A 25,566-nucleotide genomic window follows, 5' to 3' on the forward strand; every position below is an offset into this window, starting at 1 on the left:
AGACATTTACGAAATGTATTTTGACAAGCTGTGAGAAAAGGAAGAGAATAGTATACCGTCTCTCGGAAAATGGAGGATAACTAAACCTACAGATGGATTTGTTTTTACAGCAGTTATTAGGAAGTACAGTTAAGGATGTCTAGTTTATAACAAGGAACTGCGTTTGTTTGAAATAAACAAGATACACTGAGGTTACGATACTCACATTCACCTATGCCACTGAAACTGTTGATATTCTGTATCTGAAAAATATATAACGATGTATTTAAATCCTTTTATCAATGTTCTATGAAACATTGGTGTTTTTCTTCAAGAAAACAGACTGTCTAACCGAGATCACTTTGACTGTCTACCTGAGGTCACTTTGACTGTCTACCTGAGGCCACTTTGTCTACATGAGGTCACTTTTACTGTCTACCTGAGGTCAATTGGACTCTATCTGAGGTATATTTGACTCTCTACTGAGGTCTCTTTGATAGTCTACCTGAGGTCAAATGGAATGTGTACTTGAAGTCAATTGGTATACCTAAAGTCACTTTGACTGTCTACTTGAGGTCACTTTAACTGTCTACCTGAGGTCTACCTGAGGTCAATTGGACTCTACCTGAGGTCACTTTGGGTACCTAAGGTCTCTTTGATATTCTACCTGAGGTCTCTTTGATAGTCTACCTGAGGTCATTTGGACTCTATCTGAGGTATATTTGACTCTCTACTGAGGTCTCTTTGATAGTCTACCTGAGGTCAAATGGAATGTGTACTTGAAGTCAATTGGTATACCTGAGGTCACTTTGACTGTCTACCTGAGGTCTACCTGAAGTCAATTGGACTCTGCCTGAGGTCACTTTGGGTACCTAAGATGTCATTGATATTCTACCTGAGGTCTCTTTGATAGTCTACCTGAGGTCAATTGGACTCTTCCTGAGGTCTCTTTGATAGTATACCCTAATGACACTAACATATTAGGATTAATTTTACATGATTGTAACACTATAAAGAGACAGGAGTGTATGCTCGTTACATTTAGATTAGTTTTGTGACGAGTATAATAACCGTTTGAGATAAAGGTGTGTTCAATGACTCGAGTTGCAACAACAGAGTACACACTGACCTGGAGAGAGCGTGTGTTGGTCAACATGGCCGCGTTGGTCACCGTGACATCCAGGGTTATAACTTCTGTAGCGAGACTCTCCTTCTCCACCTGTAACCAGCAGTGGTTGATGGGGAGGCTGAAAGTGCTTCGGAAGCAGTCATCGGTTGGCGTGCAGCGGCACTCTGCCGCGTTGACGTCACACTCGGCTTTCTGGGGAATGGAAACAAAAGAGGTGATGTGAAAAACGTGCCCTTTATCGTTGGATGTTTGGGGTATCTGGCTACAAACATCGCTGTATGTTGTTGCATAATGTGGGAACTGAATCTAGCATTCATGTCATGTAATGTATCGCTCAATGTTTTCACACTGTGAGTGAGACTATTTAAATGTTGGCAGTGCAGGAAACAACGGATATAAAGACATCTGAACTGACGTCTTGGTGCATGTATACCAGGTTGAACACCGTGAACAGTTTCCACTTGTGATTGATGTGTATTTGAAGTCTGTTTTCACTAACAGCCCCGTGATATGGTTTGTATTTTATGTTCTGTGATCCAGTGAGTACCTACAGTCAGCTGGTAATGTGTCCGACTCAACGTCCCTGAGCGCGTCACTTTCCCTGTGCTGTTACGCACAAGTCGCCAGGTAACCTCCCGTATTCCGCTGTGTTCGTCAAAGGCCGTTATAGGGGCTCTGTAATATATTATTAATCTATATCCTACAACAACCGTTCTTCTGACTCACGTCGAGATGGATTACATAGAACATGGATTTCATACTATTTGATATCAAACCATTCTTATTACATGGCGGACAGCATACCAACTGACAGGACGCCATATTCAGAGAGAGAGAGAGTGTTGTTACTTACAGGAGAGGTGATATTCTCACAGAGAGCGTTATGTACGTATAGGAGAGATGATATACTCACACAGATTGTTATATACATACAGGAGAGGTGAGACACTCACGGAGTGTTATATACTTACAGGGAGTGAGATATACTTATATCAAGTTATATGGGAGATGATATTCTTTCAGGAGAGATTATAAACACACACAGAGTGTGATATACTTACAGGGAGAAGATATTCTCACGAAGCGTTTTGATATACTTACAGGAGAGGTAATTTGCTCACAGAGAGCGTTATGTAGTCATAAGAGATATGATATACTCACACGGAGCGTGTTATACTTACAACGGAGAAGATATACTCACGGAGAGTGTGATACTTACAGGAGAGGTAATATGCTCACAGGGAGCGTATTGTACTTATAAGAGAGATTATATACTCTCTCTCTTTCTCTCTCACAAACACATGTGGATATACGTACATAGAGCGATGTGCATACAGAGGAGGAAATACATACAGAGGAGGATTTACATACCGAAGGGGATATACATACAGAGAATGATATGCATACGGAGGACCATATACGTACAGAGAGGGATATACGTACAGAGAGGGATATACCCACAGAGAAGGATATGCATCAGTGTATGAAATAAGTCAAAAGCCCAGCCAGACATCTTGTCTGGTAATTTCAAAATGTTAGCAGCCCAAAATGGATTTAACAAGACCAAACATGGTGAATTTACTCAGATGTATGGAAGATCAAACATTTTTTACCAGACCATCGGACTGGCTAGCTGTAAAATTTAGACGGTCCGTCAGAAATCTAGACCTTCTCGGGCGGTCGGACAGGCCTTATTTCATATACTGTATACATACAGGGGAGGATATACGAACAGGGAGGAGGATATACATACAGAGAGGAGGGTATACGTACAGAGAGGGATATACGTACAGTAAGGGATAAACGTAAGGAGGAGGATATACATACCGAGAGGGATATATGTACATAGAGAGATATACGTAGAGAGAGGGATATACGTACATAGAGGGATATATGTACAGAGGAGGATATACATACATAGAGTGATATATGTACATAGAGGGATATACCTACAGAGAGGGACATACGTACATAGAGGGATATACGTACAGAGAGGGACATACGTATATAGAGGGATATATGTACAGAGGAGGATATACGTACATAGAAGGATACATGTACAAAGAGGGATATATGTACATAGAGAAGGATATACGTACAGAGAGGATATACGTACATAGAGGGATATACGTACAGAGGAGGATACGTACATAGATGGATGTACGTGCAGAGAGGGATATACGTACATAGAGGAATATATGTACATAGAGGGATATACGTACAGAGAGGGATATACGTACAGAGAGGGATATACTTACAGAGAGGGATATACGTACATAGAGGGGTATACGTACAGAGGAGGATATACGTACATAGAGGGATATATGTACAGAGAGGGATATATGTACAGAGGAGGATATACGTACATAGAGGGATATACGTACAGAGGAGGATATACGTACATAGAGGGATATACTTACAGAGGAAGATATCTGTAAATAGAGGGATATACGTACAGAGGAGGATATAGGTACATAGAGGGATATACGTACAAAGAGGGATATATGTACAGAGAGGAATATATGTACAGAGGAGGATATACGTACAGGGAGGGATATACGTACAGAGGGGGATATACGTACAAAGAGGGATATATGAACAGAGGAGGATATACGTACATAGGGGGATATATATACAGAGAGGGATATATGTACAGAGGAGGATATACGTACATAGAGGGATATATGTACAGATGGGAGGACGTACAAAGAGGGATATATGAACAGAGGAGGATATACGTACATAGGGATATATATACAGAGAGGGATATATGTACAGAGGAGGATATACGTACATAGAGGGATATACATACAGAGGAGGATATACGTACATAGAGGAGGATATACATACAGAACAGAGAGGAGGATATACATACAGAGAGGAGGGTATAAATACAGAGAGGAGGGTATATCTACAGAGAGGAGGGTATATATACAGAGAGGAGGATATACATACAGAGAGGAGGATATACATACAGAGAGGAGGGTATACATTCAGAACAGAGAGGAGGATATACATACAGAGAGGAGGATATACTTACAGAGAGGAGGATATATATACAGAGAGGAGGGTATACATTCAGAACAGAGAGGAGGGTATATATACAGAGAGGAGGATATACATACAGAGAGGAGGATATACATACAGAGAGGAGGGTATACATTCAGAACAGAGAGGAGGGTATATATACAGAGAGGAGGATATACTACAGAGAGGAGGATATACTTACAGAGAGGAGGATATATATACAGAGAGGAGGGTATATATACAGAGAGGAGGGTATATATACAGAGAGGAGGATATACTTACAAGGAGGATATACTTACAGAGAGGAGGATATACATACAGAACAGAGAGGAGGGTATATATACAGAGAGGAGGGTATATATACAGAGAGGAGGGTGTATATACAGAGAGGAGGGTATACATTCAGAACAGAGAGGAGGGTATATATACAGAGAGGAGGATATAAGGAGGATATACATACAGAAAAGAGAGGAGGGTATATATACAGAGAGGAGAATATATATACAGGAGGAGGATATACATACAGAGAGGAGGGTATATATACAGAGAGGAGGGTATATATACAGAGAGGAGGATATACATACAGAGAGGAGGGTATACATTCAGAACAGAGAGGAGGATATACATACAGAGAGGACGATATACATACAGAGAGGAGGATATACATACAGAGAGGAGGATATACATACAGAGATGAGGATATATATACAGAGAGGAGGATATACTTACAGAGAAGAGTAATCGTAAGTCCCATTCTGCACATTTTTCGTCAGCTGTTTCAGCTGAACCTTTGGCTTTGATTCATCAAAGCGGACTACAGTGCTGTCTCTCCTCGTGTTATTCATAATGTCCGTCGCACGTACCCAAACGCGGATAGTATCACCGTCCGTTCGTCTTTCATTTCGGATCGTATATGTTTCAGTAAGTGCTATCTGCTGCCATGCTCCTGGTATACGTATAGTGGACCCCCCACCGCGATCTCGACTGTAGGCGACTTCAAACTTCACTATACCTCGGACATTCGGGATTGCATCTCGAGTCCTCGCCCCATCGTCGTCATCGAACGTTATCCTCTTGACCGTAAAGGTAGAGGAAGAACCTACTTCATTTTCGATGTCTGTAAACTGAGGGGGGTAGTCCGCCACTGCATTCAGAAGGTTGGATTTGTAGTGAACCTGGTTAGTGAAGTGCCCCGCCCAGTCCACTACGACATCATCGACAAGACTCGCCTGCCACGTGTGGTTGGTTACTGCTGCTGCACTGGATATGAACAGTCGCTGGTCGACACTGACGTTGATGTTGGATGCGTCGTCGTATAGAAAGAGCCGCCGAGTGTAGAGAGAGTTGTTGGCGAGATCTGAGGCCTCCAGAATGACTGAGTACATTCCTGGTGTTGTTGGTTTGTACATCACCGGGAGGGTACCGGTCTTCTCTAGCCACTCCTGTTGACAAGAGGTTGGAGGGGATTCTTTTCCCCCAGCTTGCCGTCAGCGGTTATGGTGTCCAGTCGAAATACTTCCCATGCGTAGCGGTGCATCCCAGACAGGTTGTCCGTCCAACCGTCCCACGTTATTGCAACTTGATTCTACAACAGCATCATTAAAGCATTATTATGTACGAGGGTACAGGAAAAAGGCTCCATATTAAAATTATTTGGGCAACATGGGTCTCTTCCTCGGTCATTAGGCCTCCTCCTTAAAGCTTCACCTACGTTGAAGGCTTAGGTTGCTGAGAGTCAGGGTGATGTGGCTAAGAAGACATGGGTCGCATTCATGCGAAACTAGCAATCATATGGGACCGAAAGAGATTCGAACACTTCTAGTTGATCCTAACAACAAAGTAAATTGTAACAAGCTAGAGACAACCATTCATCGTGATATGATGAGAGGTCTTATTGTGTGATACAAATGACGTTTGTTGTGGCGTGAAAGGTAATGATCCGCTGATCCGATGTGACAGCTTACATGTACAGTGTTAAAAGGGGCTGATGCGAATATTTCTGATTTGATATGGTTGAAATATTGCCGATGTGACGTTAAATATGACCTCACTCTCTTACTCTGATTTCATAAACTATGAAAATCGGCATTAAAAGAGCTGGAGCCATTTATCCGTCAATTGCTCGGTGGCAACACAGCAGCCACAGGACGTCAGCCACTAAACTCTTTCATATGGTAAGAAGTGACAAGGGTTTGGTGGGAGAGTGAGTACAGGTTGTGTTAGGGTTTGGAGGTAGAGTGAGTACAGGTTGTGTTAGGGTTTGGAGGTTGTGTTTTAGGGTGCAGGTTGTGTTAGGGTTTTGGAGGCAGGTTGTGTTAGGGTTTGGAGGTAGAGTGAGTACAGGTTGTGTTAGGGTTTGGTGGGAGAGTGAGTACAGGTTGTGTTAGGGTTTGGAGGTAGAGTGAGTACAGGTTGTGTTAGGGTTTGTTGGGAGAGTGAGTACAGGTTGTGTTAGGGTTTGGTGGGAGAGTGAGTACAGGTTGTGTTAGGGTTTGGTGGCAGAGTGAGTACAGGTTGTGTTAGGGGTTGGTGGCAGAGTGGGTACAGGTTGTGTTAGGGTTTGGTGGGAGAGTGAGTACAGGTTGTGTTAAGGTTTGGTGGCAGAGTGAGTACAGGTTGTGTTAGGGTTTGGTGGGAGAGTGAGTACAGGTTGTGTTAGGGTTTGGTGGGAGAGTGAGTACAGGTTGTGTTAAGGTTTGGAGGGAGAGTGAGTACAGGTTGTGTTAAGGTTTGCTGGGAGAGTGAGTACACGTTTACTCACACGCGTAATGTCCCTGTCTAGGGATAGAGGTGACGTAAGACAGGTCGGCTTGCCGAAGCAATGGGAAGGTTTAGTCAGGTCGAATTTGAACCTGAGCGTTTTGGATGAAGACTGCTGGGTGTAGTCCTCTCTGTTGTAGAATACATTAGTATCGGGGTTGATCAACTCCCTGCTGCCCCCGCTGGTGAAGTTCAAGGTCACTTCAAGCCTAAGTCACGTAAAATAAAATCGAATACATGGCACGTTCTTTTTAGAACAAATTCATTTTTGTTCTTTACACAAATTTTATCATCACCACACTTGATTCATGTACCATCATCACCCCTAATTCCCCACTTCATAAGATCCACTAATTCTTTATATCATCACGACTAATTGCCGTATCCTCACCACTACTGATGCCTACACCATCACCACAACTAATGCCTATATCATCACCACTACTGATGCCTATAACAGCACCACCACTAATACCGATATCATCACCACCACTAATGCGGACATCACCACCACTAATGCCTCTATCATCATCACAACTAATGCCTGTATCATCAACACCACTAATGCGGACATCACCACCACTAATGCCTATATCATCCCCACCACTAATGCCTATATCATCATCACAACTAATGCCTGTATCATCAACACCACTAATGCCTATATCATCAACACCACTAATGCGGACATCACCACCACTAATGCCTATATCATCCCCACCACTAATGCCTATATCATCATCACAACTAATGCCTGTATCATCAACACCACTAATGCCTATATCATCACCACCACCACCTAATGTATCATCCCCACCACTAATGCCATCACATCACAACTAATGCCTATATCATCACCACCACTAATGCCTATATCATCAACACCACTAATGCCTCTATCATCATCACAACTAATGCCTCTATCATCACCACCGCTAATACCTATATCATCACCACCACTAATGCCTATATCATCATCACCACTAATGCTTATATCATCACCACTATTAATGCCTATACCATCACCACCACAAATGTCTATAACATCACCACCACTAATGCCTATATCATCACCACCACTAATGCCTCTATATCATCACCACCACTAATGCCTATATCATCAACACCACTAATGCCTCTATCATCATCACAACTAATGCCTCTATCATCACCACCGCTAATACCTATATCATCACCACCACTAATGCCTATATCATCATCACCACTAATGCTTATATCATCACCACTATTAATGCCTATACCATCACCACCACTAAATCCTATATCATCACCACCACTAATGCCACCACCACTAATGCCTATATCATCACCACCACTAATGCCTATATCATCACCACCACTAATGCCTATATCATCACCACCACTAATGCCTATATCATCACCACCACTAATGCCTATATCATCATCACCACTAATGCCTATATCATCATCACCACTAATGCCTATATCATCACCACCACTAATGCCTATATCATCACCACCACTAATGCCTATATCATCACCACCACTAATGCCTATATCATCACCACCACTAATGCCTATATCATCATCACCACTAATGCCTATATCATCACCACCACTAATGCCTATATCATCATCACCACACCACCACTAATGCCTATATCATCACCACCACTAATGCCTATATCTTATATCATCATGCCTATATCATCACCACTAATGCTTATATCATCACCACTATTAATGCCTATACCATCACCACCACAAATGTCTATAACATCACCACCACTAATGCCTATATCATCACCACCACTAATGCCTATATCATCATCACCACTAATGCCTATATCATCACCACCACTAATGCCTATATCATCACCACCACTAATGCCTATATCATCATCACCACTAATGCTTATATCATCACCACTATTAATGCCTATACCATCACCACCCATCACCACCACTAATGCCTATATCATCACCACCACTAATGCCCTATATCATCACCACCACTAATGCCTATATCATCACCACCACTAATGCCTATATCATCACCACCACTAATGCCTATATCATCACCACCACTACATCACCACCACTATATCATCACCACCACTAATGCCTATATCATCACCACCACTAATGCCTATATCATCACCACCACTAATGCCTATATCATCACCACCACCACTAATGCCTATATCATCATCACCACCACTAATGCCTATATCATCACCACCTCTAAAGCCTATATCATCACCACCACTAATGCCTCTATCATCACCACCACTTATAGCCTATATCATCACCACCACTAGTGCCTATATCATCACCACCACTAATGCCTATATCATCACCACTACTAATGCCTATATCATCACCACCACTAATGCCTATACCATCACCACCACTAATGCCTATATCATCACCACCACTAATGCCTATATCATCACCACCACTAATGCCTATATCATCACCACCACTAATGCCTATATCATCACCACCACTAATGCCTATACCATCACCACCACTAATGCCATCACCACCACTACTATCATCACCACCACTAATGCCTATACCATCATCACCACCACTAATGCCTATATCATCACCACCACTAATGCCTATACCATCACACCACCACTAATGCCTATACCATCACCACCACTAATGCCTATATCATCACCACCACTAATGCCTATATCATCACCACCACTAATGCCTATACCATCACCACCACTAATGCCTATACCATCACCACCACTAATGCCTATATCATCACCACCACTAATGCCTATACCATCACCACCACTAATGCCTATACCATCACCACCACTAATGCCTATATCATCACCACCACTAATGCCTATACCATCACCACCACTAATGCCTATACCATCACCACCACTAATGCCTATACCATCACCACCACTAATGCCTATACCATCACCACCACTAATGCCTATACCATCACCACCACTAATGCCTATATCACCATCACCACCACTAATGCCTATATCATCACCACCACTAATGCCTATATCATCACCACCACTAATGCCTATACCATCACCACCACTAATGCCTATATCATCACCACCACTAATGCCTATACCATCACCACCACTAATGCCTATATCATCACCACCACTAATGCCTATATCATCACCACCACTGATGCCCATATCATCACCACCACTAATGCCTATATCATCACAAGTCTATAAAATCAACTGTGACTGTGGCGAGGCCTAGAGAGCGGAAGGTCGCGGGTTCCATCCCCAGCCGCGTCATACCAAAAGACGTTAAAATATGGTTGGTTAAACTTGTTGGTCCCTGTCTGGCGCTCGGCATTAATGGATACAAGGACTGGTCGGCTCGGAATCAGTATAATGTGTCTGAGTTGGGTATTCATGCTTCACTGCGGCATGGTATCTCAGTGGGCTAGCACTATAAAGCCAGCTTCAGTCTTGGCTAGTACAAGCAGCCGCACATACATATACACACGCATGCACGTCGTCATATGAGCGAAATAGTCTCCAGCGCGACGTTAAACCCAATTTCACCTCACCTCACTAATGTCTATATCACCACCACCACCTATATCGTTGACACATGGCATCGGTTCCCAGTTGCGCAGGTTGATGCTCATGCTGTTGATCACTGGATCGTCTGGTCCAGACTACGGATTATTTACAGACCACAGCCATATTGCTGGAGTGCGGTGTAGAACTCACTCACTCACTAACCCTATATATTTGTGTGAGTAGTACTTACTCATCCGCATTAGTGATGGACTGGTCAAACCTTGGCTCTTCCACCGTGCAGTTCCAGTATTCGACAGTGGCCACGCCCCTTCCACCCCTCTGTTCACAAATATAGTTCTCTTCTTTGGTTATGTACCTGCCACCTTTGTCTGTGAACAGTAAGTGCCTATAAGTAAATCACCGACAGTTAGTTTACAGTCAGTCAGCAGGACTGCAGCTGTTTCCCTGCAGCCTGTTGATGGAGCCAGCCAGTGGCTGATGGCATGAACAACACTAACTGGGGTTTGACGAGACGCACTCGCCTTGGGCTTAGATGCATCTTACATTAAAACCACACCTCTTCATTATGTTATTTGAATTTAGATATTTCCAACGTAGATTCGACACCCTTAAACTTATTTCTACCATGACGCCATGACACAATATACATGAAGCGAGGAGTAATTACCGTAATATTTCCAAAACGATGAAAGATCGATTGCAGAGATCAGTAGTAATAGCTTTTATTCCCTGTTTAAAATTAATAGTCACTTTGTATTGCACTTTTCAAAGAGCAGAGTAGGTTTATGTAAATAAACAAAATACTTGAATACGTCAGTGATACACAATGGAATACCCCAGCACAAACATGTTGTAAACAGTTTTCAGGCTGTCCTCACCAACGACAAGCAATATTTTCATGTTCCGTATTAAAGTACATGAACATGCAACATAGACATGACGTCACATCACGCGCCAAACGTCGGGTGATCTGCATACTTCAGATGGTGTAATCTAGCACGTGATTAAGATGTATTTACAAAGTGATCTCAGCATTTGTACTTACCATATCACCAGTGTGATTCTATATACCATATCAAAGAATGCTGGCGGACATCCTACCTGTATCCAACTTCGTGTGTCTGACCGTTGCAGTGGCGCTGGTCACGCCGAATGTCGATCTGCGCACATAGGAGGGTTTGGGGTACTCTATGGTTGCATCAAATTGGGCAGTGCCGTCTATCTGTAAATAATTAAATCCTTTTTGGTTGGACCAAATGACGTCCTCTGTGTCTACATCCGGGTTGGAGGAGTCCGTGATGAATGAATACATCACCATTCCATTTATGGCGGGGTCCAGGGACGTCTTCCGACTCTCCAGGCGAGCACGGCATTGCCATATTCTAGGTGCCTGGTCCCTCACTGTGCAGATCAAAATTACCTTAGTGTTTGTAAGTGTTTGAAATATATACTTTTCTATTCTGACATTCTGTCTTCGTGAATATTTGACATGGCGGAAATTTGGAAGAAATCAGCCGGGCTGATAATCGGACACTAACATTGATGTTCACAATATGAATAACTGTTAATATTACTTACATGTCAAGCATGTCTGTTGTGTGAATCCCGACTGACAAGTACAGCTCCCAGAGCAGGTGCCCGGGAAGCACGGAGATCGGTGAGAGCAAGGTTCAGCTGCCAACAGAAAGGACACAATCAGTAGCTTGTATGTGCGTTAGGTTATATAGGCTTCTGATACACTACTATATAGGTAGCCTGGGTGTGAAATTAAGACAGTAGGGAACGCAGTAGCCTCCAGTGGGCACACTCCTTGCTTACACTACTATATAGGTAGCCTGGGTGTGAAATTAAGACAGTAGGGAACGCAGTAGCCTCCAGTGGGCACACTCCTTGCTTACACTACTATATAGGTAGCCTGGGTGTGAAATTAAGACAGTAGGGAACGCAGTAGCCTCCAGTGGGCACACTCCTTGCTTACACTACTATATAGGTAGCCTGGGTGTGAAATTAAGACAGTAGGGAACGCAGTAGCCATTCCAGTGGGCACACTCCTTGCTTACACTACTATATAGGTAGCCTGGGTGTGAAATTAAGACAGTAGGGAACGCAGTAGCCTCCAGTGGGCACACTCCTTGCTTACACTACTATATAGGTAGCCTGGGTGTGAAATTAAGACAGTAGGGAACGCAGTAGGTAGCCTCCAGTGGGCACACTCCTTGCTTACACTACTATATAGGTAGCCTGAGTGTGAAATTAAGACAGTAGGGAACGCAGTAGCCTCCAGTGGGCACACTCCTTGCTTACACTACTATATAGGTAGCCTGGGTGTGAAATTAAGACAGTAGGGAACGCAGTAGCCTCCAGTGGGCACACTCCTTGCTTACACTACTATATAGGTAGCCTGGGTGTGAAATTAAGACAGTAGGGAACGCAGTAGCCTCCAGTGGGCACACTCCTTGCTTACACTACTATATAGGTAGCCTGAGTGTGAAATTAAGACAGTAGGGAACGCAGTAGCCTCCAGTGGGCACACTCCTTGCTTACACTACTATATAGGTAGCCTGGGTGTGAAATTAAGACAGTAGGGAACGCAGTAGCCTCCAGTGGGCACACTCCTTGCTTACACTACTATATAGGTAGCCTGGGTGTGAAATTAAGACAGTAGGGAACGCAGTAGCCTCCAGTGGGCACACTCCTTGCTTACACTACTATATAGGTAGCCTGGGTGTGAAATTAAGACAGTAGGGAACGCAGTAGCCTCCAGTGGGCACACTCCTTGCTTACACTACTATATAGGTAGCCTGAGTGTGAAATTAAGACAGTAGGGAACGCAGTAGCCTCCAGTGGGCACACTCCTTGCTTACACTACTATATAGGTAGCCTGGGTGTGAAATTAAGACAGTAGGGAACGCAGTAGCCTCCAGTGGGCACACTCCTTGCTTACACTACTATATAGGTAGCCTGGGTGTGAAATTAAGACAGTAGGGAACGCAGTAGCCATTCCAGTGGGCACACTCCTTGCTTACACTACTATATAGGTAGCCTGGGTGTGAAATTAAGACAGTAGGGAACGCAGTAGCCTCCAGTGGGCACCTCCTTGCTTACACTACTATATAGGTAGCCTGGTGTGTGAAATTAAGACAGTAGGGAACGCAGTAGCCTCCAGTGGGCACACTCCTTGCTTACACTACTATATAGGTAGCCTGGGTGTGAAATTAAGACAGTAGGGAACGCAGTAGCCTCCAGTGGGCACACTCCTTGCTTACACTACTATATAGGTAGCCTGGGTGTGAAATTAAGACAGTAGGGAACGCAGTAGCCTCCAGTGGGCACACTCCTTGCTTACACTACTATATAGGTAGCCTAGGTGTGAAATTAAGACAGTAGGAACGCAGTAGCCTCCAGTGGGCACACTCCTTGCTTACACTACTATATAGGTAGCCTGAGTGTGAAATTAAGACAGTAGGGAACGCAGTAGCCTCCAGTGGGCACACTCCTTGCTTACACTACTATATAGGTAGCCTGGAGTGTGAAATTAAGACAGTAGGGAACGCAGTAGCCTCCAGTGGGCACACTCCTTGCTTACACTACTATATAGGTAGCCTGAGTGTGAAATTAAGACAGTAGGGAACGCAGTAGCCATTCCAGTGGGCACACTCCTTGCTTACACTACTATATAGGTAGCCTGGGTGTGAAATTAAGACAGTAGGGAACGCAGTAGCCAAATCCAGTGGGCACACCTCCTTGCTTACACTACTATATAGGTAGCCTGGGTGTGAAATTAAGACAGTAGGGAACGCAGTAGCCTCCAGTGGGCACACTCCTTGCTTACACTACTATATAGGTAGCCTGGGTGTGAAATTAAGACAGTAGGGAACGCAGTAGCCTCCAGTGGGCACACTCCTTGCTTACACTACTATATAGGTAGCCTGGGTGTGAAATTAAGACAATAGGGAACACTCCAGTAGCCTCCAGTGGGCACACTCCTTGCTTACACTACTATATAGGTAGCCTGGGTGTGAAATTAAGACAGTAGGGAACGCAGTAGCCTCCAGTGGGCACACTCCTTGCTTACACTACTATATAGGTAGCCTGGGTGTGAAATTAAGACAGTAGGGAACGCAGTAGCCTCCAGTGGGCACACTCCTTGCTTACACTACTATATAGGTAGCCTGAGTGTGAAATTAAGACAGTAGGGAACGCAGTAGCCTCCAGTGGGCACACTCCTTGCTTACACTACTATATAGGTAGCCTGAGTGTGAAATTAAGACAGTAGGGAACGCAGTAGCCTCCAGTGGGCACACTCCTTGCTTACACTACTATATAGGTAGCCTGGGTGTGAAATTAAGACAGTAGGGAACGCAGTAGCCTCCAATGGGCACACTCCTTGCTTACACTACTATATAGGTAGCCTGGGTGTGAAATTAAGACAGTAGGGAACGCAGTAGCCTCCAGTGGGCACACTCCTTGCTTACACTACTATATAGGTAGCCTGAGTGTGAAATTAAGACAGTAGGGAACGCAGTAGCCTCCAGTGGGCACACTCCTTGCTTACACTACTATATAGGTAGCCTGAGTGTGAAATTAAGACAATAGGGAACGCAGTAGCCTCCAGTGGGCACACTCTACTTGCTTACACTACTATATAGGTAGCCTGGGTGTGAAATTAAGACAGTAGGGAACGCAGTAGCCTCCAGTGGGCACACACCTTGCTTACACTACTATATAGGTAGCCTGGGTGTGAAATTAAGACAGTAGGGAACGCAGTAGCCTCCAGTGGGCACACTCCTTGCTTACACTACTATATAGGTAGCCTGGGTGTGAAATTAAGACAGTAGGGAACGCAGTAGCCTCCAGTGGGCACACTCCTTGCTTACACTACTATATAGGTAGCCTGGGTGTGAAATTAAGACAGTAGGGAACGCAGTAGCCATTCCAGTGGGCACACTCCTTGCTTACACTACTATATAGGTAGCCTGAGTGTGAAATTAAGACAGTAGGGAACGCAGTAGCCTCCAGTGGGCACACTCCTTGCTTACACTACTATATAGGTAGCCTGAGTGTGAAATTAAGACAGTAGGGAACGCAGTAGCCTCCAGTGGGCACACTCCTTGCTTACACTACTATATAGGTAGCCTGGGTGTGAAATTAAGACAGTAGGGAACGCAGTAGCCCTCCAGTGGGCACACTCCTTGTAGCCTCCAGTGTGAAATTAAGACAGTAGGAACGCAGTACCCATTCCAATGGGCACACTCCCTTGCTTACACTATATAGGTAGCCTGAGTGTGAAATTAAATTAGGGACAGTAGGGAACTACTATATAGTAGCCTGGGTGTGAAATCCAGTGGGCACACTCCTTGCTTACACTACTATATAGGTAGCCTGGAGTGTGAAATTAAGACAGTAGGGAACGCAGTAGCCTCCAGTGGGCACACTCCTTGCTTACACTACTATATAGGTAGCCTGAGTGTGAAATTAAGACAGTAGGGAACGCAGCAGCCTCCAGTGGGCACACTCCTTGCTTACACTACTATATAGGTAGCCTGAGTGTGAAATTAAGACAGTAGGGAACGCAGTAGCCTCCAGTGGGCACACTCCTTGCTTACACTACTATATAGGTAGCCTGAGTGTGAAATTAAGACAGTAGGGAACGCAGTAGCCTCCAGTGGGCACACTCCTTGCTTACACTACTATATAGGTAGCCTGGGTGTGAAATTAAGACAGTAGGGAACGCAGTAGCCTCCAGTGGGCACACTCCTTGCTTACACTACTATATAGGTAGCCTGGGTGTGAAATTAAGACAGTAGGGAACGCAGTAGCCTCCAGTGGGCACACTCCTTGCTTACACTACTATATAGGTAGCCTGAGTGTGAAATTAAGACAGTAGGGAACGCAGTAGCCTCCAGTGGGCACACTCCCTTGCTTACACTACTATATAGGTAGCCTGGGTGTGAAATTAAGACAGTAGGGAACGCAGTAGCCTCCAGTGGGCACACTCCTTGCTTACACTACTATATAGGTAGCCTGGGTGTGAAATTAAGACAGTAGGGAACGCAGTAGCCTCCAGTGGGCACACTCCTTGCTTACACTACTATATAGGTAGCCTGGGTGTGAAATTAAGACAATAGGGAACGCAGTAGCCTCCAGTGGGCACACTCCTTGCTTACACTACTATATAGGTAGCCTGAGTGTGAAATTAAGACAGTAGGGAACGCAGTAGCCTCCAGTGGGCACACTCCTTGCTTACACTACTATATAGGTAGCCTGAGTGTGAAATTAAGACAGTAGCCTCCAGTGGGAACTACTATATAGGTAGCCAGTAGCCATTCCAGTGGGCACACTCCTTGCTTACACTACTATATAGGTAGCCTGAGAGTGTGAAATTAAGACAGTAGGGAACGCAGTAGCCATTCCAGTGGGCACACTCCTTGCTTACACTACTATATAGGTAGCCTGAGTGTGAAATTAAGACAGTAGGGAACGCAGTAGCCTCCAGTGGGCACACTCCTTGCTTACACTACTATATAGGTAGCCTGGGTGTGAAATTAAGACAGTAGGGAACGCAGTAGCCTCCAGTGGGCACACTCCTTGCTTACACTGTTGTTTACTATATAGGTAGCCTGGGTGTGAAATTAAGACAGTAGGGAACTGCAGTAGCCTCCAGTGGGCACACTGACAAAGAGAGACCTTGACCTGGCCTGACAAGAGACCTGGCCTGACAAAGGGACCTGACCTGACAAGAGAGAAGGCCTGGCAAGAGACCTGGCCTGACAAGAGACCTGGCCTGACAAGGGACCTGACCTGACAAGAGAGAAGGCCTGGCAAGAGGCCTGGCCTGACGAGAGACCTGGCCTGACATCAGACCTGGCCTGACAAGAGACTTGGCCTGACGGGAGACCTGGCCTGACAAGAGACCTGGCCTAACGAGAGACCTGGCCTGACAAGAGACCTGGCCTGACAAGAGACCTGGCCTGACGAGAGACCTGGCCTGACAAGAGACCTGGCCTGACAAGGGACCTGACCTGACAAGAGAGAAGGCCTGGCAAGAGACCTGGCCTGACGAGAGTCCTGGCCTGACAAGAGAGAAAGGCTTCATTACAAAATCCAACTTTCCGTTAATGTCCAACAGTATTCAGGCAGCCCCACACATTTCAAGGTTTCAATCAAACACGATCTTTCTAGGTTCTAGATTCAAAACAGTACGTGCGACTCGTGCTCAGGCAACACTCACATTTAAGGTCTCGACATTATTTTGAAAAAAACCATTTGTGCTCGATATTTCAAGGGAATTTCAATATTTAACGCGTCATGACCAAAAAAGTGTCCGGTACAATTCCAAGGGTTGGTTTTTATATTGTTTTTCTACAAGTGAACACGTGGCTTTGCATGCGTTTGTGATAGGATAAACACACTATTCAACAGTGTTTTAGGAACATATAGTTATAAATTACACGGATTCGCACAATTCACTCTGCGTCTAGTGGAGATTTCTCATGACTATGGTAAAGCTTTATTTATCTTGATTTGTAGTTATAGAAAGGGGTTTCTCACTTAAGCTCGGAACTGAGAACAGAAGATTCTCAGGAGAGGTACTCACAAAATATGAATCATTCGGAATAGTTCCCAGAACATTATAACTTTTTCCTTCTATGGCACCACACCATTATTCTACAATATAATTAATGTAAATGGTTGTAGCGCCCTGTGAATGGGCAATACTTACTTCCACGACAAGTCGGGCCCTCGAAACCAGCTCGGCACTCGCACCTGCCAGGGGCAGTACACGTACCACCGTTAGCGCACGCGGGATTACAGACAGCTGAAGGACAAGAAACAGTAAAGGCTCAAAGTTCAGAACCCACTGAAAAGACAATTAAAATAGATGCTAGGATATGGCCATATTACGACCTGAACGATATTTATTAGAGGACTCTCATGTCAAACTGGCTACTTCTCTGAAGAATCAACCTCCGCTGTGATTGACATTGGCTGAAAGCGGCGTAAAATCACACTCACTCACTAAGGATAATACGTTTAGAATCCTATCAGAACCATCCGTCAACAACTTATAGAACAAGCGTTTAGCAATAGCTTATCACAACAATCTTTCAACCAGTTAGGCAACAAGTTTTTAACCAATGGCTTATCTGAACAATCTGTCATCCAATTAGACAAGTTTTCAGCAAATGGCTTATCAGAAAAATCTGTCAACCAATTAAGCTCCAGTCTTTTAATCAATGGCTTATCAGAACAATAATTCTGCTAATGGTAAATGCTAGACAGTTATTTTAGATGTAAGTCCACCAGACCAAAGAAGCCACATATTGAGCTCCAGGCCAACAATAAAGAAGTATATATGCTGCAACCCAGGTCAAATAATTATATTGTTATCAGGATATTTTTTATTATAACATGTGAGAATATATTTTGCCACAAGGACAGCGGACACCAAACAATTTATACATTTTCCCTTGAAAGTAAACACGTTGATCACAGTTACTGCCCAAGAAGCCTGCCCCCTCCACTCCAGCCTCCTACCCGTTAGTGAATCTTGGTTGATCACAGTCACTGCCCGGAAGCCTGCCCCCTCCACTCCAGCCTCCTACCCGTTAGTGAATCTTGGTTGATCACAGTCACAGCCCGGAAGCCTGCCCCCTCCACTCCAGCCTCCTACCCGTTAGTGAATCTTGGTTGATCACAGTCACAGCCCCGGAAGCCTGCCCCCTTCCACTCCTACATCCTACCCGTTAGTGAACCTACGTTGACCACAGTCACTGCCCCGGGAGCATGCCCCCTCCACTCCCACCTACCCGTTAGTGAACTTACGTTGATCACAGTCACTGCCCCGGAAACCTGTCCCCTCCACTCGCGCCTCCTCCCCGTTAGTGAACCTACGTTGATCACAGTCACTGCCCCGGAGACCCGCCCCCTCCACTCACACCTCCTACCCTTTAGTGAACCTACGTTGATCACAGTCACTGCCCCGGAGATCTGCCCCCTCCGCTCCCACCTCCTACCCGTTAGTGAACCTACGTTGATCACAGTCACCGCCCCGTTAGCCTGCCCCCTCCGCTCCCATCTCCTACCCGTTAGTGAACCTACGTTGATCACAGTGACTGCCCCGGAAGCATGCCCCCTTCACTCCCACCTCCTACCCGTTAGTGTACCCACATTGATCACAGTCACAGCCCTGGAGACCCGCCCCCTCCGCTCCCACCTCCTACCCGTTAGTGTACCCACGTTGATCACAATCACTGCCCCGTTAGCCTGCCCCCTCCACTCCCACCTCCTACCCGTTAGTGAACCTACGTTGATCACAGTCACAGCCACGGAGACCTGCCCCCTCCGCTCACACCTCCTACCCGTTAGTGAATCTTGGCTGATCACAGCGACTGCCCGGGAGACCTGCCCCCTCCGCTCACACCTCCTACCCCTTAGTGAACCTACGTTGATCACAATCACTGCCCCGTTAGCCTACCCCCTCCACTCCCACCTCCTACCCGTTAGTGAACCTACGTTGATCACAGTCACTGCCACGGAGACCTGCCCCCTCCGCTCCCACCTCCTACCCGTTAGTGAACCTACGTTGATCACAATCACTGCCCCGTTAGCATGCCCCTCCACTCCCACCTCCTACCCGTTAGTGAACCTACGTTCATCACAGTCACAGCCACGGAGACCTGCCCCCTCCACTCCCACCTCCTACCCGTTAGTGAACCTACGTTGATCACAGTCACAGCCACGGAGACCTGCCCCCTCCACTCACACCTCCTACCCGTTAGTGAATCTTGGCTGATCACAGCGACTGCCCCGGAGACCTGCCCCTTCCGCTCACACCTCCTACCCCTTAGTGAACCTACGTTGATCACAGTCACTGCCCCGGAAGCATTCCCCCTCCACTCACACCTCCCTACCCGTTAGTGAACCTACGTTGATCACAGTCACTGCCACGGAGACCAGCCCCCTCCCTCACACACACCTCCTACCCGTTAGTAGTCTTGGCTGATCACAGCGACTGCCCCGGAGACCTGCCCCTCCGCTCACCTCCTACCCCTTAGTGAACCCACGTTGATCACAATCACTGCCCCGTTAGCCTACCCCTCCACTCCCACCTCCTACCCGTTGGTGAACCTACGTTGATCACAGTCACTGCCACGGAGACCTGCCCCCCCTCCGCTCCCACCTCCTACCCGTTAGTGAACCTACGTTGATCACAATCACTGCCCCGTTAGCCTACCCCTCCACTCCCACCTCCTACCCGTTAGTGAACCTACGTTGATCACAGTCACTGCCACGGAGACCTGCCCCCTCCGCTCCCACCTCCTACCCGTTAGTGAACCTACGTTGATCACAATCACTGCCCCGTTAGCATGCCCCCTCCACTCCCACCTCCTACCCGTTAGTGAACCTACGTTGATCACAGTCACTGCCACGGAGACCAGCCCCCTTCACTCACACCTCCTACCCGTTAGTGAATCTTGGCTGATCACAGCGACTGCCCCGGAGACCAGCCCCCTCCGCTCACACCTCCTACCCCTTAGTGAACCTACGTTGATCACAGCGACTGCCCCGGAGACCAGCCCCCTCCGCTCCCACCTCCTACCCGTTAGTGAACCTACGTTCATCACAGTCACTGCCCCGGAAGCCTGCCCCCTCCACTCCCACCTCCTACCCGTTAGTGAACCTACGTTTATCACAGTCACTGCCCCGGAAGCCTGCCCCCTCCACTCCCACCTCCTACCCGTTAGTGAACCTACGTTCATCACAGTCACTGCCCCGGAAGCATGCCCCCTCCACTCCCACCTCTTACCCGTTAGTGAACCTACGTTGATCACAGTCACAGCCACGGAGACCCGCCCCCTCCGCTCCCACCTCCTACCCTTTAGTGAACCTACGTTTATCACAGCCTCTGCCCCGGAAGCCTGTGCAGCAGAACCGTTCTGTCTTTACAACCGTCCTCCATACAATCCTGTAGAGACAGCACCTGGAAACACGGAGACTTGATAAGTGGTCGCTTCTCTGTCAGTCACATTCATCTTGTTAAGAGTATAGATCATTAATCTTTTTTATCATAATTTGGATGACATCATAGTCTTAAAAAACATGCAACAATACTTATTTTGGGAACATTCATTTATGAAGCACATATATAACATTGTTTGCGATTCACAACACAACAGCAAAACGACCATTTACATTAGGATTCAAGTTATTTTCTTTATGACGTAACTTCTTAGCTTTACTTAATCCTCGGATATACATTATCCGACCCATGACCAGAAACTTACTCTAGCCATGTTCTGAAGATACATTCAAGTTTTTTCTCAGACGTGCACAGAGTCCGCTGGCACCACCCTCTGTAACAGACAATATATAAGGTCATTATCAAAGGACAATATCTACATAGCCGGTGACACCACCCTCTGTAACACACAATTAGGTCGTTATCAAAGCGCGATATCTACATGCCCGGTAAGATCACTGTATTACCTGGTCCAGACTCGATTATTTACAGACCTCCGCCATATAGCTGGAATATTGCTGAGTGCGGCGTAAAACGAAACTCACTCACTACATGCCCGGTGCATTGCGCTTGCAAGGCAAGGTGTTGGATGCCAGTCGCGTCCCATTTGACACCGGCTGTTCCATCAATGTTGTTCTGCTCAGTACATGTACACAAATCATTTGCACAAATTGAAATTAATACATATTTGTGTTTCACATTCATGACGGTTCATAAGTCGAATAAAACACTCTTCCTCGGTTTTGGTAGCAAATATAAACCCTTGGAGTCGGGGGAATTCCTCCGGCCTTCGGCCCTTGGGATTTCCTGACTCCCGGGTTTACATTTGCTACCAAAGCCTCAGGGTCGTGTTTTATCCTTTACATAACTACCCTCATATATACTGAAAGCCATTAGAAACGCATCACTGATAGATTAGCATATGTCTTAGGTGCGTTTTGGCATCCAAGAATTTTTTAGAGAACGATGTGATAAGTGACCATTTAAGAAGAGAATGAAATGCGTTATAAAGTTGCACTGCATTTATTGACCAAGGCAACGTGGGTTAAACAGAGACGGGGTCAAATCAAAAGTTCACACAGGTAAACAACAAGAAGGAAGACAACGTCAGTATCGCGTGTGTCCACCATCAGCATCAATAACAGCCACACACCTCCTCCTGAGAGAAAAGATGACCCTCCTGAAGAAATCCTGAGGGATCTGTTGCCATATCCTGCGGAGAGACGCTTCCAGCTGCTGCAAGTTGAGAGGCGGCGCCATATTGTAAGTCTCCTCCCATCTCATCTCAGACATGCTCGATGGGTGCCAAATCAGGAGACAGCGATGGCCATTGCATGGCATTGATGTTGTTCTGTCGCAAGAAGTCCATGGTATGCCTTGCGATATGGGGTCTGGCGTTATCTTGTTGCAGAGTGTGCAGACGTCGAAGGGCCATCATATGAGGGACAACGATAGGCCTTAAAACGTCCTGCGTGTACGTTTGGGCGGTAACACGGCCTCGAAAGACATGCAAGGGGGTCCTGTCAAATACACCGATCCCGCCCCAAATCATCAAACTTCCTCCACCCCAGCGATTAGCCTCCAAAACACAGCAATTGGCGTAACGCTCACCGCGTCTACGCCACACACGCAAACGTCCATCAGCGTGACTGAGGTGGAATCTGGATTCGTCGGTAAACAGGACTCCTATCCACTCTCTGTTGGTCCATCTGCGATGATGTCTACACCAAGCGAGACGTGCCTGACGATGTCTACGTGTCAGAATTGGACCAACATGAGGTCGTGCACGTAGCCCTCTCTCACGTAAACGACGTCCCACAGTTTGAGGACTGATTCTTCCTCTTCTCCCACGGATTGCTGAAGCTGTCCTTGCTGCTGGCTGGAACCGGTTCCTCAAATGGGTGATCTGGATGTAATGGTCTTCATATGGGGTTGTGAGGCGTGGTTGTCCCGGACGTTGACGGTCACGAGTGCTACCTGTTTGTTGAAGAGGCTGGGAAAGTCCAACAATTGTCGACATGTGACAGTTGAACTGTGCGGCCACTGCACTGGTGGATAATCCAGCATTAAGCAAACCCACTGCTCGCTCTCTCTGAACAGCCGATAATCGAGGCATCGTTACAAATTCAGCAATGGAACAAAAGACCAAAAGCCATGTGATTATTACCGGAAAATTGTCAAACTTTAACCCTGCTTGAATTTCGGATCAGTTGGGTCATCTGTCCATGCTCTACATGACAATTCGTGGTTATGTGATCACCATGTGTCACGTGACCGCACCTGCATGCATGCTGCTCTCACTTTGTATGCTTTTCAGGTGACATGGTTAGCTGATTCACACGACAGTCTGGGTTCGAACCATTCACGTCTGTAAAACTTATATCATCAGCGTGGGTGATGCGTTTCTAATGGAATTCAGTATACGTATAGTTACCTGACTATATAACATTGTACTGGGAACTTTGAAGGTACCTTACTTAGGGGACTTGGGGGGATTGTAGAGAGAGAGAGAGAGAGAGAGAGAGAGAGAGAGAGAGAGAGAGAGAGAGAGAGAGAGAGGAGGTGAGGGTAGTGTGTGGGGAGGGAGGGGTGCGGCTGGGGGACAGTGGGCGAGCTGTCTAAGGCGCCAGGCTAGTAATCCAGCGAGCTTAGAGGTGTCTGGTTTAAGCCCACCTCTGACCGGGTGTAAAATCCTTGGAGTCAACTTTGTGTGCAGACTCTTTCAGTGTTGTCACAACCCCTAGTGTACACTACACAACCCTGTGCACTCAAAACAACCCACGTGCTAACACAGCAAGGTGCAGTAAAACTTGGACAAAGTACTGGGACCATGTGTCCCCGTCCACCCAGCTGTGAATGGGTACCTCGTTGTGATGGACATACAATGATCGAGGGAAAAACAAAGCGCCTTTGAGCAGTTGAACTGGATATCGGCGCTATACAAAAGTTAGTGTTAAGTAATATAACAGTGTTGTAGGAACGTTGATGGTGCCTTCCGTATAGTTACATGACTATATACAATTGTTGTAAGAACGTTGATGGTGCCTTACGTATAGTTACATGACTATATAACATTGTTGTAAGAACGTTGATGGTGCCTTACGTATAGTTACATGACTATATAAACTTGTTGTAAAAACGTTGATAGTGCCTTTCGTATAGTTACATGACTATATAATATGGTTGTAAGAACGTTGATGGTGCCTTAAGCATAGTTAAATGACTATATAAAATTGTTGTAAGAAAGTTGATGATGCCTTTCGTATAGTTACATGACTATATACAATTGTTGTAAGAACGTTGATAGTGCCTTACGTATAGTTACACGACTATATAAAATTGTTGTAAAAACGTTGATAGTGCCTTTCGTATAGTTACATGACTATATAATATGGTTGTAAGCAGGTTGATAGTGCCTTACGTATACATGACTATATACAATTGTTGTAAGAACGTTAATGGTGCCTTTCGTATAGTTACATGACTATATAAAATTGTTGTAAGAACGTTGATAGTGCCTTACGTATACTTACATGACTATATAAACTTGTTGTAAAGTGCCTTTCGTATAGTTACATAACTATATAATATTGTTGTAAGAACATTGAAAGTGCCTTACGTATAGTTACATGACTATATAACATTGTTGTAAGAACGTTGATGGTGCTTTATGTAAAGTTACATGACTATATAACATTGTTGTAAGAACATTGAAAGTGCCTTACGTATAGTTACATGACTATATAACATTGTTGTAAGAACGTTGATGGTGCCTCACGTATAGTTACATGACTATATAACATTGTTGTAAGAACGTTGATGGTGCCTTACGTATAGTTACATGGCTATATAACATTGTTGTAAGAACGTTGATGCCTTGCCCTTACGTATAGTTACATGGCTATATAACATTGTTGTAAGAACGTTGATGGTGCCTTACGTATAGTTACATGACTATATAACATTGTTGTAAGAACGTTGATGGTGCCTTACGTATAGTTACATGGCTATATAAAATTGTTGTAAGACCGTTGATGGTGCCTTACGTATAGTTACATGGCTATATAAAATTGTAGTAAGAACGTTGATGGTGCCTTACGTATAGTTACATGACT

At 45.4% G+C, this 25,566-nt stretch overlaps 2 protein-coding genes across 2 annotated transcripts in view; both read right to left on the reverse strand.

Moving 5' to 3' along the window:
* LOC124274700 (ephrin type-A receptor 3-like) overlaps positions 1-5,544 on the reverse strand; it is a 42,098-nt gene extending 36,554 nt beyond the window's left edge. Inside the window, exons 1-4 of the mRNA XM_046710067.1 lie at positions 4,865-5,544; positions 1,660-1,783; positions 1,109-1,300; positions 206-242 (exon numbers count right to left, since the gene is read on the reverse strand). Coding sequence (XP_046566023.1) covers positions 206-242; positions 1,109-1,300; positions 1,660-1,783; positions 4,865-5,544 — 1,033 coding nt within the window. The remainder of the gene's footprint in view (positions 1-205; positions 243-1,108; positions 1,301-1,659; positions 1,784-4,864) is intronic.
* A 23-nt stretch (positions 5,545-5,567) lies between these two features.
* On the reverse strand, positions 5,568-22,744 carry LOC124274701. Its single transcript, XM_046710068.1, has 9 exons — positions 22,605-22,744; positions 21,717-21,785; positions 21,324-21,412; positions 18,152-18,247; positions 12,007-12,102; positions 11,530-11,829; positions 10,658-10,796; positions 6,897-7,104; positions 5,568-5,720 (listed from the first exon to the last, which is right to left on the reverse strand). The coding sequence occupies exons 1-9, from the start codon at positions 22,742-22,744 to the stop codon at positions 5,568-5,570; spliced, it is 1,290 nt and encodes a 429-aa protein (XP_046566024.1).
* Positions 22,745-25,566: the final 2,822 nt, after the last annotated feature.

The sequence above is a fragment of the Haliotis rubra genome, unplaced genomic scaffold (genome assembly GCF_003918875.1).
Source record: "Haliotis rubra isolate DU_JTF1 unplaced genomic scaffold, ASM391887v1 Scf1932, whole genome shotgun sequence".
In the NCBI taxonomy this organism is placed as follows: Eukaryota; Metazoa; Mollusca; class Gastropoda; order Lepetellida; family Haliotidae; genus Haliotis; species Haliotis rubra.

Excerpts from the sequence above, each read along its gene's own strand:
- LOC124274701 (XM_046710068.1), bottom strand. The coding sequence starts at position 22,744 with ATGTCTGAGATGAGATGGGAGGAGACTTACAATATGGCGCCGCCTCTC. Across the intron at positions 18,248-21,323 it reads GGGCAGAGGCTGTGATAAAC|CTGTCTGTAATCCCGCGTGC; the intron begins GTAGGTTCACTA and ends CTTGTCCTTCAG. Across the intron at positions 10,797-11,529 it reads ACACACGAAGTTGGATACAG|ACAAAGGTGGCAGGTACATA; the intron begins GTAGGATGTCCG and ends TACTGTTCACAG.